The following is a 13,286-nucleotide window of genomic DNA, read 5'->3' as shown; positions in this document are numbered from 1 at the left end:
GATTTACATTATGAATATTGTGAATGAAGAGATCAGTAGCCACCCTTAGTTAATTCTGGGTTCATATATCTTAGTTATTATTATTACATTTCCAAGATATGCTATTTAAGGCTGTCACTCTGAAGAATTGAAGATTAAAGCAACTGAACTTTAATTGACTAACATTTTCAAGGACATAGTCCAAGTGATTGTAGTTACTCAGTATGAATCATTTGTACACTTTTTTCAGTGTGCTTTGCTATAATTGGGTCTTCTTTTCATCTAGGATTACAGCTCTTTCTTCCTTCTGCTTTCGTCATGTATGAGTTTTACATGGCAGGGTCTTAATGCAACTTTATTTAGCTCCGGACTGTAAGAGCCTGGGTTAGGTGGTTAGTAGGTGTGTGAAGGTAGTCTTTGAAGCAGTGGGAGGGAAGACGTACTGTTTAATAGATGCCATACCCTTTCTGTTCTAAGCACTGTGCGTATATGCATGAATTTTTTATCATTAACAACTAAATATTTTTATCTGCATTTTCCACAGAAGAAACTGATAAGAAAAGAAGTAACTTGTCCAAGGGCACTAGCTTATAAATCTGTGGTTCACAACACCCTTGGGGGTTGAACAACCCTTTCACTTAAGACCATCACACAACACATATTTACATTACAATTTATAACAGTAGCAAAAATACAATTATGAAGTAGCAATGAAACTAATTTTATGGTTGGGGGTCACCACTTCATGAAGTACTGAATTAAAGGGTTGCATCATTAGGAAGATTGAACACTGTAAATAGGACTTGTATGCAGGCATTCTGATGGCAGAATTAATGCTATGGATTAGTCTCCTATACAAAATGGGATTTGTACAAATGAGGATTAAGGATTTAGACTTCTAGGATGCAGATGGAAAACCCACAGCAGTCATTTAGGGCTGTTTTTCTGAGGCCCTGGTATCCCACTCTGAAGGAAATAATTGGAATTCAGGAGTCATAGCTAGTATTTGCACAGGCTTTAAAGGTATGTCTACCTGTGCTGTTGGAAGTAGGGGGAAGCTGTGTTATTCATTGGGCAGTGGTGAGGTTGTGTTTCTAAGGAAGTTGGTGATTTGTTCCCTATGTTATGTTTTTAAGCTGCTGAATTGTCCTAAGTTTCTAAAAAATGCTCTGATCTCAGCAATTGCTGTCCTCTGCTCCATTCACATTCTCCTTTCTTTCTTTTGTGGCCACACTCCAAGTTCCCCAGAGAGTTAAAGACACATAGTTGCTACCTTTTCATCTTGCACACCATTTGCTCACCATTGCCTCTGATGCATCGCTTATGCACCAGAAGATGCCCTCACAGAGATGGCCGATGGCCGTTCCTGATTCACTGCTCGTGCTGTGAGCTTTTTGGCCTTACCTTACTAGTAGTTTTCAGTCATTTTGCCCTACAAGGAATATCTGGAAATGTCTACAGACATTCTGGGCATTATTTGAGAGAAAGGATACTATTGGTAACCATTGGGTGGAAGGCAAGAATGTAGCTAAATATTTTGTAAAGCACAGGATAGTTCCTACCTCAGGAATTATCTAATCCCCAAATTGTCAGTTCAAGGATATAACACTAACCTCCATTCTTAAACATTTCCTGTTTGCCATGATTCTCTCTTGACTTGTCTTCCAGTGACTTCTGTTTCTTACTGTTCTCTGTAGAGGACTCTCTTGTACTGTTCCTTTTTTTTTTTTTTTTTTCCAGATATCCCTAAAGCAGCATTTATTTACTCTTTTAAGTCCAAAACATTTATTTTAGCAGTCTGGCATTTCATATCCACCCATCATGATTGACACAGGTTGGCACACATGATGCTGTTAGGGTACACAAGAACAATAGCCAAAGAGTTACAAAAAATAAATACATGATTCTTAATCACAATAAAAAAAGTTACACATATCAAAAACTTCTGATGCATTACATTGAAAAGAAGGTGTGCGCACATCATAATTTAAAGAGGCACAGCAAGGGGCTGCTGAAAGCTCACGAGAAACAGTTTATAAAGCTGATGGTGAAGGAACAAGTTGTCGCTGTGTTAGTTTCCATTAGCTGAAGGGTGAGAGGGTCAAATTCATTTTCGCATGCACAGATGTACTGCTTAATAAAACCCTATCAGCTTGTTTGAAATAGCAGCCATAGCCTGTGTTGGCTAATTCTCCTTTCTACACTCAATTACCATCACCTGGATTTGCTATAGATCAACAGACATAATAAAATGCCTCGTTCAGAACACACTTGTCTGCACAATTCAAAAAGGGAGTGCCCTGTGGCTCAAAGCAACCATCAGTCCAGCAAATGCCCATGAAGGTTTATCTGAAACTGCTTCCCAAGGGACAGGGGACAGATCTGAATGGCTGTGCTGCCAATACAGATAGGTTTAGCACTAGATATAGTGATTGTGGCAAGGAAGATCAGTGATAATAGGGGTGGTGGGTGAAGGAAGGGCCAGGGACCTGAAGGGTCTTCAGTTGCCTTCTCCTGCTTCTTCAAACTGCTGGTCGCTCGTCCAGAGGCTGAGGTGGTCTCGCAGCAACTGCATGATGAGAGTGGAGTCCTTTAGGACTCTTCGTTTAATGTGTGTCCAGCTCAGCTGTAGCATCATCAAAGGCTTGTGGCAGGCCTGCTCTGGTGCATTCTGGATCTCATAGTAGAACATAGAAAAATTGAAGGCCAGGCCAAGCCGGATGGGGTGTGTTGGCTGCATGTGCTCTTTGCTGATTTCGAAGGCTTCCTTATACACGGCCTCAGAAGCTTCAACCACACTGTTTTTCTTCTCCCCAGAAGCCACCTCTGCCAGGTAGTGGTAGTAATAACCCTTTGTTTTTCAGGTAGAATATCTTGCTCTCATACTGAAAATCATTGCAGTTCTTGATAAGGAACTTGTCAAACAGAGCCAAGACATCATTACAAACTGTCTCCAGCTCCTTCTCAATCTTCTGGTAGGCTTTAACTTTCTCCAACTTCTTTTCATTCCCATCTGCCATGGTTTTCTGCTCAGTGCTCCAATAAGATCGCCTGGCACCAACTACATTCTTGTAGGCCACAGAGAGGAGATTTCTATCTTCATTAGATAGCGGTTCATTCAGCTCTGTCACCGCCTTCATGGCGGAGGCCATATCTTTGTCACACTCCGCCTGCTGCAGTTGCGCCTGCTGCAGCAGCTGCTCTCGGTCCCCCATGTGGCTTGAGACTCTGCCTCACACACCCGCACCGCCTGCTCCTCTTGTACTGTTCTTGATGTTAGTTCTTTCTGCCATGATTCTTTCCCCAATCTCTTGTTTATGTTCATGTTTCATTCTCCTTGAATGTCTCTTGGGTCCCAGGAATTTAACCAGCATCTCTTGATATGTGATTCCATCTGTACCCTGTGTTTGAACTCTCTTTAGCTTTGGTCATATTCATCTTTCTCCATCACACAGGTACTTCCTGTTCATCAGGGCCCAAATAGGGAAATTGGTAAGGGAAGTTAAGGTGGTGGAGTTATACAGGTCAAATACTCAGGGTCCACTGATGCTAACTTCCTGTAATGCACTGGACAGTCACACTCCACAAAGAGTTTTCCAAATGCCAGAAGTGCCCTTGTTAAGGAATAGCAAATTTTGCTTTTAGTTTCTACTTAGGGAAGTGAAGAAAGAAATGCTGACCACTGGTTCCAGTTAGTAGTCACATGGAAGAATGGGAAGCAAAGGGGGAACAGCATAGAGATGCAGACTGGAATGTAGTAATTATATTGAAAATTGTAGAAGTGCAAAGAGAGCAACTGAGGAAGCTGTTGGTTTGTTGTTCTGTATCCTGGTCTTTTCTGGGAAGGTCTCTGCTTACATAAGTGGCAGCTATTAGTTTGGGCCTGTGGTATTGAATGGGCAGAACTGTATCTGGTCTGTTCTTGCCCTGCTAGGCTCTTAATTTCCCAGTCTGGATATACACTTTGCAAATTTTGCTATCACTTGTTGAGACCTTCAGCTATTACCATCCAGGGCTTCTTTAATAAAAAACGATGCCATAAGCTATATAGTAATGGTTCCATTAATATAAGAGCAATATCTGTAAGCCTTACATACTTATATCTTTAAGCATATATTTCTAAGCATGTGTATATTCTCACCAAAATTATAACCTACCAGTTATTTAAATATAAGTGTGCATATAATATACACATATATTATACACACTTATAAAAATAAAATAACCAGCCTACTTTCTCAGGGTTAGTATTTCTTGGAATTCAGACTTACCTATTCTCCCTTTCCCCACTTTAAAAAATAATATCTATTTTTTCAGATTGGAGAAGAAAATGAAAATACAGTGAATGTGTCTATAGTCCTTATACCACCTCCAAATGGAGCCTCTCATGCCACAGTCAGTAGGTTCTGTAAATTAGGTTCTGAACCTATGTTGATACATAGTAGCACTCAATTCTAAAGCTTACCTTTAGGGTTCGCTCCTGGTGTTTATGTACTGGGGATTTTGACAAGTGTGTGTGAGACGATATGCAAATTCTGTCATAGTATCATACAGAATAGCTGTACCTTCCTAGAAACGATGTTCATCCTTTAAACATGTTTATTCTTCTCTTCAATTTCCTGGTAACTACTGATCTTGTTTAATGTCTCTATCATAGGTCTTATTCACATTTTTAAAACATATATTCTAAGCGCAGATACTAGATTGATGTTGAAAAGCTGTAAGAATCCAGTCCCTGTCAGTCTCCACGCACATATTTCCCTTTTCAGAAATGGGCCTGCTTTGAGCTACTATGTTTTCTTTAATCATGAGTATCTGCTTAGCTGTTTGAACCTTGTGTGGGTAACATTGTAAGACTTCAGAAATGACTCTTTGTTGCTTTCTCACTGTATACTTTAAGAAATTGGCTGTTTTCTTTCTCAATTGGATTTCTGTGTTGGCCAACAGTTTGGCCAGATATCCTACACTTAGTATCTGGTGACTCTAGAAGAGTTGAGATGAGCCTAGTCTATTTTCTCAATGCTATCTGCTATTCAGGACAGATGCTATCTAAAACCCATGGTGATAAAGCACTTTGAGGGCCTTTTTGAAGATGCCACCAGAACTGGTTGGTATAGTAGCTTCATATTAATTCCTAGTTGCCTTGCGTTTTACAGGAACTCGAATACTGTCTGTTGTTATACTGATGTCTTGAGAAAGCTTTATACCACACTGTTATAAGGCTGGACACACAATTGAACTATGAAGGATTTGGACTTCTTGAAACTTACCAGTATGTTTTTTCGCAAATAATTAATAATAGAAAATAAGTTTCTTTTTGGGACAGCATCATGTCAGAAGAAAATAATGGATGTTTCTAAACCTGCCTGGTGTTTGTTCCAGAGGAGGTGTAACTCCCATGAATGTGCCAGGGGAACAGATGGATGCCTTCTGGAGTCCTTGTATCTTTGTGCTCAATCTCTTTTTATTCTTCTTTCAGAAGCTCCTTGTGCCACGCCCCTGATCTGCAGCTTTGGGAGACCAGTGGACCTGGAGAAGGATGACTATCAGAAGGTGGTATGCAACAATGAGCACTGCCCCTGCAGCACCTGGATGCATCTTCAGTGCTTCTATGAGTGGGAGAGCAGCATCTTGGTGCAGTTCAACTGCATTGGCAGGGCCCGCAGCTGGAATGAGAAGCAGTGCCGCCAGAACATGTGGACCAAGAAGGGCTATGACCTGGCTTTCCGATTCTGTTCCTGCCGCTGTGGGCAGGGCCACTTAAAAAAAGACACAGACTGGTACCAGGTAAAGCGAATGCAAGATGAAAAAAAGAAGAAGTCTGGGTCAGAGAAGAACACAGCAAGGCCTCCAGGGGAGGCTGGGGAGGAGGCAAAAAAATGCAGACCCCTGAACAAGCCCCAGAAAGGCCTGAACCATGACCTTCCTCGACGGCATTCCATGGACCGGCAGAACTCCCAGGAAAAGACAGTCAGTTCTGCAGCCTATGGGGCCCGCTCCCCTTGTGGCTCCCCTGGCCAGTCCCCACCCACAGGCTACTCTATTCTCTCCCCAGCCCACTTTAGTGGTCCCCGCTCCTCCAGATACCTTGGGGAATTCTTAAAGAATGCCATTCATCTTGAGCCTCACAAAAAGGCCATGCCAGGAGGCCATGTGTTCAGAAATGCCCACTTTGATTACAGTTCGGCTGGTCTGTCTGTACACAGGGCAGGACACTTTGACACCCCTGTACAGTTCTTGCGGCGACTGGACCTCTCTGAACTTCTCACTCACATCCCGAGGCATAAGCTAAACACTTTCCATGTCCGGATGGAAGACGATGCCCAAGTAGGCCAAGGCGAAGATCTACGGAAGTTCATCCTTGCAGCCCTCAGTGCCAGCCACAGAAACGTTGTAAACTGTGCTCTGTGCCACCGGGCGCTCCCTGTATTCGAACAGTTCCCTCTGCTGGATGGAACTCTGTTCTTAAGCCCCTCAAGACATGATGAGATTGAATATGATGTTCCGTGTCACCTTCAAGGTACAGGTGTTGATTCACCTTGCCTGCTTTGTTAAAACCCCAAAGGCAAACAAGATGGAACTACATTTTTACTTTATTTAATTGTAACATGTTTTTATTCTAGCCAGGGACTCAATAGGTAACATGCGTATTTCAGCTTCTCCCAGTGGCTGGTGGTTTCTATACTTTGATCTCACTGTACTGGGTACAATTTTATGTCCTTAATTTTTGCTAATTTGATGAAAGGATAGCTAATGTTTAGCTTTTCACAACCGGGTAAAAATTTAGAGAAGAAAGACGATTTTCCTTTTGCTGTGAAATAGTTTGAAACCTTTAATGTACCCAGCAGGCTGTACATTACATTACATCTCTGTAAACGGGGAAAGGAGGAAACAAGAAGGGCCAATATGACTTCATATTAGTTGAATTAATTTTAAAATTGGAAAAGATGAGAACATTGATAGCATCAAAAGGAAAATGGGGAACAATTGAAGCCCAGGCATGGCATTGGTTGGGGGACAGTAGTGGTCAGTTTATATGTATGACAAAGACTTGGGCACTTTTTAGCCATAAGTTAAATAGCAAGGAAGTTGGGCAGGACAGGTGTGAAATTAAAACTGTTGAACTTCCAAAGAAGAGATACATGTATGTAATAGTTCATAACTTTAACAATATGCTACAGTGTCAGATAAAAATGATTCCTGTCTTCTTCCCTCTAAACCCTGCTGTTTCCACCCCCAGAGCCAAAGACATTGAAATGCTAAGTGATTCTTCAAGGTTTTAACATCAGGATTTTGAATACAGTTACCTTAATTCTCCAGTTTTAGGTACTATATCTTTCGATAAGACTGGCACGTAAGATGGATGACTATGTATCTCTTTCCTTTGGAGATAAATCCCTAGTGTTTCTGCTGCATGTTAATGGTGTTGAACGAACATACATACATACATAGGTACATACATACATACATACATAGATACATACATACATACATATTTTTTCCCATTATAGGAACAGTCTGGAAGGGAGACCTTTTTAAAGTAGAGTTCATTTCTTCCATTGCCATGCATATGTGGTTTTGGTGGTTGGAGGCAAAGCTCTCCCTCTGTAGGCCAGGCTTGGCAGTCACATCCTAGGAAGACTTACTATGGAGAACTAATGGTTGGTTAAGTGCCTGAGAGTGGCGTATTTACTTAGAGTATTGCTTTAACTTGGGGCAGCTGCTCTCATCTAGCAGCTTTGTAAACCACTTGTCTAAAGCATGTCTACACACTTAACATTCTTTGAAGATTTTTTTTCTTCTGTAAACATCTCTTCTGAAGGCTTGCATTTCCATTCTCTCTCTATTCTGCCCTGAAGAACTCAGGACCTGCTAGACTTGAAGGGAATCCTTTCTTATTTCTCATCCTTTAAGTCTTGTCTTCTAACTCATGTTTTCTTTTCTTTATTTTTTTTCCTCAGACACCCTCACAAACTGAGACATTGGAAGACTGAGAATGCCTTCATTCATTCTTAATACTTGGATCATGCAGTCCTTTAAATTATAAATATTTACATTTGGAAACTTAGATAGTATTTCCTCACCATCTCCCATCTTAACCTTGTTACTATCTTGAAGTCTGATATTCTTTTTTTTTTTTAATTAAGTTAAAAAATTTTCAAAATTTATATCCTTTCCTCATTTCCCCTCCGAAAACTCCCCTATCCCACCCCACCCCCAGCCTACCAACCCACCCACTCCTTCTTCCCTGTCCTGACATTCCCCTAAACTGGGGCATTGAGCCTTCACAAGGCCAAGGGCCCCTCCTCCACAAGGCCGTCCTCCGCTATATAAATGGCTGGAGCCATGGGTCCCTCTATGTGTATACTTTGGTTGGTGTTTTAGACCCTGGAAGCTCCAGGATACTTGTTGGTTCATATTGTTGTTCCTCCTATAGGGCTACAAACCTTTCAGCTCCTTGGGTCCTTTCTCTAGCTCCTCTATTGGGTGACCCTGTACTCAATCCAATGGATGGCTATGAGCATCCACTTCTGTCAGGCACTGGCAGAGCCTCTCAGGAGATAGCTATAACAGGCTCCTGTCAGCAAGCACTTGTTGGCATCCACAATAGTGTCTGGGTTTGGTAACTGTATATGTGATGGATCCCCAGGTGGGACAGTCACTGGATGGCCTTTCCTTCAGTTTCTGCTCCAAACTTTTTCTCTGTATCTCCTCCCATGAGTATTTTAATCCCCCTTCTTAGAAGGACGGAATATAAACAAACTCAAAGAAAAAAAAAAACACATGGTCATTTCATTAGATGCTGAGAAAGCATTTGACAAAATCCAACACCCCTTCATGATAAAAGTCTTGGAAAGATCAGGAATTCAAGGCCCATACCTAAACATAGTAAAAGCAATTTATAGCAAACCAGTAGCCACCATCAAACTAAATTGAGAGAAACTTGAAGCAATCCCACTAAAATCAGAGACTAGACAAGGCTGCCCACTCTCTCCCTACCTGTTCAATATAATATTCAAAGTCCTAGCCAGAGCAATTACACAAGAAAAGGAGGTCAAAGGGATATGAATTAGAAAGGAGGAAGTCAAAATATCACTATTTGCAGATGATATGATAGTATACTTAAGTGACCCCAAAAATTCTACCAGAGAACTCCTAAGCCTGATAAACAACTTCAGCAAAGTGGCTGGATATAAAATTAACTCAAACAAATTAGTGGCCTTCCTCTACTCAAAGGATAAAAGGGATAAAAAGAAATTAGGGAAATGACACCCTTCACAATAGTTAGAAACAATATAAATTATCTTGGTCTGACTCTAACCAAACAAATGAAAGATCTGTATGATAAGAACTTCAAGTTATCATCCTGAGTGAGGTAACCCAATCATAAAAGAACACACATGGTATGCACTCTCTGATAAGTGGATATTAGCCCAGAAGATCAGAATACACAGAGTACAATCCACAAGAAACTCAAGAAGAAGGAGGACCAAAATGTGGATACTTCATTCCTTCATAAAAGGGGGAACAAAATACCCATGGAAGGAATTGCAGAGACTAACTATGGAGCAGAGACTGAAGGAAGGACAATCCAGAGACTGTTCCACCTGGGAATCCTTCTCATATTCAGTCATCAAATCCAGACACTATTGTGGATGCCAGCAAGTGCTGGCTGACAGAAGCCTGATAGAGCTGTCTCCTGAGAGGCTCTGACAGTGCCCGACTAATACAGAACTAGAGGCTCACAGACATCCATTGGACTGAGTACAGGGTCTCCAATGAAGGAGCTAGAGAAAGGACCCAAGGAGCTGAAGGGTTTGCAGCCCTTTAGGACGAACAACAATATGAACTAACTAGTACCCTCAGAGCTCCCAGGGACTAAACCATCAACCAAAGAGTACACATGGTGGGACTAATTGCTCCAGCAGCATATGTATAGCAGAGGATGGCCTAGTTGGTCATCAGTGGGAGGAGAGGTTCTTGGCCCTGTGAAGGTTCTATGCCCCAGTGTAGGGGAATGCCAGGGCCAGTAAGGAGTAGGGGATGAGTGGTGAGCAGGGGGAGTGGGGAGGGGACAGGGGTTTGTTCTTGTTTATTTTATTTTATTCTTTTCGGAGGGGAACCTGGGAAAGGAGATATTGTATGACATGTAAATAAAGAAAACATCTTAAAAAAAAAAAGAACTTCAAGTCTCTGAAGAAAGAAAGTGAAGACCTCAGAAGATGCAAAGATCTCCCATGCTCATGGATTGGCAGGATTAATATAGTAAAAATGGCCATCTTGCTGAAAGCATTCTACAGATTCAGTGCCCCATCAAAATTCCAACTCAATTCTTCATAGAGTTAGAAAGAGCAATTTGCAAATTCATCTGGAATAACAACAACAACAAAAGAAACCCAGGATAGCAAAAACTATTCTCAACAATAAAAGAACCTCTGGTGGAATCACCATCCCTGACCTTAAGCTTTACTATAGAGCAATTGTGATAAAAACTGCATGATGTTGGTACAGTGACAGGCAAGTAGATCAATAGAATAGAATTGAAGACCCAGAAATGAGCCCTATGGTCACTTGATCTTTGACAAAGGAGCTAAAACCATCCAGTGGAAAAAGACAGCATTTTCAACAAATGGTGCTGGCTCAACTGGCGGTTAGCATGTAGTCTGATATTAACTCCCAACCCTCAATCTCTATCCTCTTGAAAGGGTTCTACTTTTCCCTTACTATCTCTACTGTTCTGAAATCCACCATACTGTGGTTTCTTAGCCCCCTCTCTTCATATACTGTAGGCTGTCTTGGATTATTGAGTACATAAACTTAGATCCTCACTTTGGAGAAAGTGAGAGTTTGGAGAAACTGCTTTTGTATTACTACTTGGATAAATTTTTCTCTTTTCACTTACTGGAATTCCTGTTCGTGCAATATTGTACCTCTTACTTTGACAGTTCTGACCCTCTTTTGATGGGAAGGAAAATCCTGTGTTAAACCTTCTGGAAATGTAACATTTCCTTAGATTTTTCTTCTAGTATTTTGAATTCCTAGAACCTTTTGTGTGCTTGCTTTTTGAGACACTCACTATGTAGATTGGGCTGGCCTGGAAGAGATATTCCTGGCTCTGCCTTGCAGATGCTAGGGTTAAAAGTGTGTGCCACCAAAAACCCCAAGAAACATTTTTGTTTCTCAGATGCGATTTCTTTTATTATCTTTCAGAGTAAGCAGAAGGTTACAGTTATGGGATGGTCTTCTTTGGATGTTGTGAATGATTCCCTGGAGTCCTTGTAATTTTTGTTACAAGGTGGAACTCCCCAAAGCCTAGTGGCCTCGAGGGACTTAAGCCCTCTCACAGTTCCATGGCAGGGTTAGGTAGGATGATTTCTCTCCCAACAGGTTGTAGACAGGTTGGCTTCTGGTGCCCCTATGGAATGGGTTCTCTGTTATCCATGTCTACCTTCATCTTCCATTAGGTTCCTTTGAGTTTTTTTTTTTAATGTGCTTCTAATTGAAACAGTTGTAAATATGGATTGTAGTGTAATGTTTTTGTTCCTGTTTATATTATGTAATGATAAGATTAAGGTACTGAAGATACCACTCACTTCATATTTATAATCTATGATAAGAATGTTCAAAATCCTACTTATTTTGAAAAATATATAATGAACTGTAGTCACAGTACAGTTACAGTACAGTGAAACATTAGCACTTTTACTCCTCCTAACAATATAGTTGTTTGCCCATTAACTAGCCTCTTCCCAGTGTCTCTTCCTTCCCTAGAAGAGGTAACCATTGTACTTACTTCCACAACTATGTGGATCATATGGTATTAGTCTTTTTGTGCCTGTTTTATTTATTACTTAATGGAATGTTCTTCAGGTATATCCATTTAATGGAAGTATAATTAAATTTCTTTTGTGGCTAAATATGTGTGTATATGTATACACACAAAATATTTTCTCTGTCCATCCATCTTTTAACGGACTCTTAGTTTGATTCCATAGCTTTTGTGAGGAATACTGCAGTGAATATCAGAGTGCCTGTACTTCTGACATACTGATTTGACTTCTGGATCATAAGTCAAACTGTTCTATTGTTATTAAATAATTCATAATTTTTATTTATGTATTTATTTTTGAAACAGAGTCTTATAGTGTAGCCTTGGCTGGCCTAGAACTTCTTGTGTAGATCAATCAGGTTGGCTCTGCCTCCAAAGTGCTGGGATTAAATGTGTGAGCCACCATCCCTAGCCTATTTTTTAGTTTTTTTTTTTCAAATATTCTTTTTTTTTCTTTTTTAAAGATTTCTTTATTGTATGTATGTGAATATGCTTTTGATCCCTTCAGACACACCAGAAGAGAGTATTCCATCCCATTACAGATGGTTGTGAGTCACCACGTGGTTGCTAGGAATTGAACAAAGGACCTCTGAACAAGCAGTCAGTGCTATTAGCCACTGAGCCATCTCTCCAGCCCCTATTTTTTAGTTTTTTGAGGGAACTGTATATGGTTTTCTCTGATGGCTTTACTGTATCCCACTTGAAGCACGTGAGGATTCACTTTCTACTCATTCAAATGCATGAAGCTAGAGGACATAATTAAATGAAATAGGCCAGGTACAGAAAGACAAATGCCATATGATTTTATTCAGCTATAGAGTCAAAACAACTGATCTCAGTGTAGAATGGAATAGTGCTCAGCTAAAGCAGGGAAGAGTAGGGGCACCCCTGCCAGGGTAGGAAAGAACAGCTAAAGGCAGAAGTACAGTTACATGCCACTTAGGTTTCTTCCTGTGTCTTAGGGTAGAGTTTTTGTTTTTTATTAGCATAACTGCAAGTAATTTTAGAGAAAAATGGTTGGAAATACCTTTATTTCTACACCTTAAAACTTGTTCCATACTTTATGGAAATGAATTAGGGTGCTTGTGATGGATATATGTATTTGTATGTACATCATTAGTCCATCAGGCAAACTTTGCACGTGTGCTAGGTGGGATCATCAGTATGTAATCTTAGATATAAAATGCTTTTTCTATATTAACTTATGTAACTTAACTGTACTAAGCCCAAGGCTGTGAATAATAGCATCATACATGGAATTAGTAAGTAGCACATGCATATTGTGTACATCCTGTACTCTGAGCTTTCTGAGATTTCTAAGGAAGAAAGGGCCAGTTCTTGGGTTTGGTTCTTCAGGAGGCAGAATGGAATAGGTCATGTGGAGAGCAGGTGGGGGACAGGCAGTATTTCTTTCAAGCCAAAGAAGCTCTTTGCCATGTTCTTAGGACTTTGAATTTAGAAGTGTTCGGCATTAAAA

General features: G+C 40.6%; 1 protein-coding gene and 1 pseudogene across 7 annotated transcripts in view; one reads left to right on the top strand and one right to left on the bottom strand.

Moving 5' to 3' along the window:
• Heca (hdc homolog, cell cycle regulator) overlaps nucleotides 1–13,286 on the top strand; it is a 48,131-nt gene that overhangs the window by 23,272 nt on the left and 11,573 nt on the right. For all 7 annotated transcript variants that reach the window (XR_004121555.1, XR_004121556.1, XM_031380487.1 and 4 more), the window contains exon 2: nucleotides 5,459–6,499. Coding sequence is in view for 5 of the 7 variants with exons in the window: in XM_031380487.1 (XP_031236347.1) it covers nucleotides 5,459–6,499 (1,041 nt within the window). In the remaining 2 variants the exon portion in view is untranslated. The remainder of the gene's footprint in view (nucleotides 1–5,458; nucleotides 6,500–13,286) is intronic.
• Nucleotides 2,307–3,318, bottom strand: LOC116097796 (annotated as a pseudogene).

This window comes from Mastomys coucha, unplaced genomic scaffold (assembly GCF_008632895.1).
Source record: "Mastomys coucha isolate ucsf_1 unplaced genomic scaffold, UCSF_Mcou_1 pScaffold2, whole genome shotgun sequence".
Lineage (NCBI taxonomy): Eukaryota > Metazoa > Chordata > Mammalia > Rodentia > Muridae > Mastomys > Mastomys coucha.
Note: the sequence above shows the minus strand (reverse complement) of the source record. Positions and strands in the feature narration are given on the sequence as shown.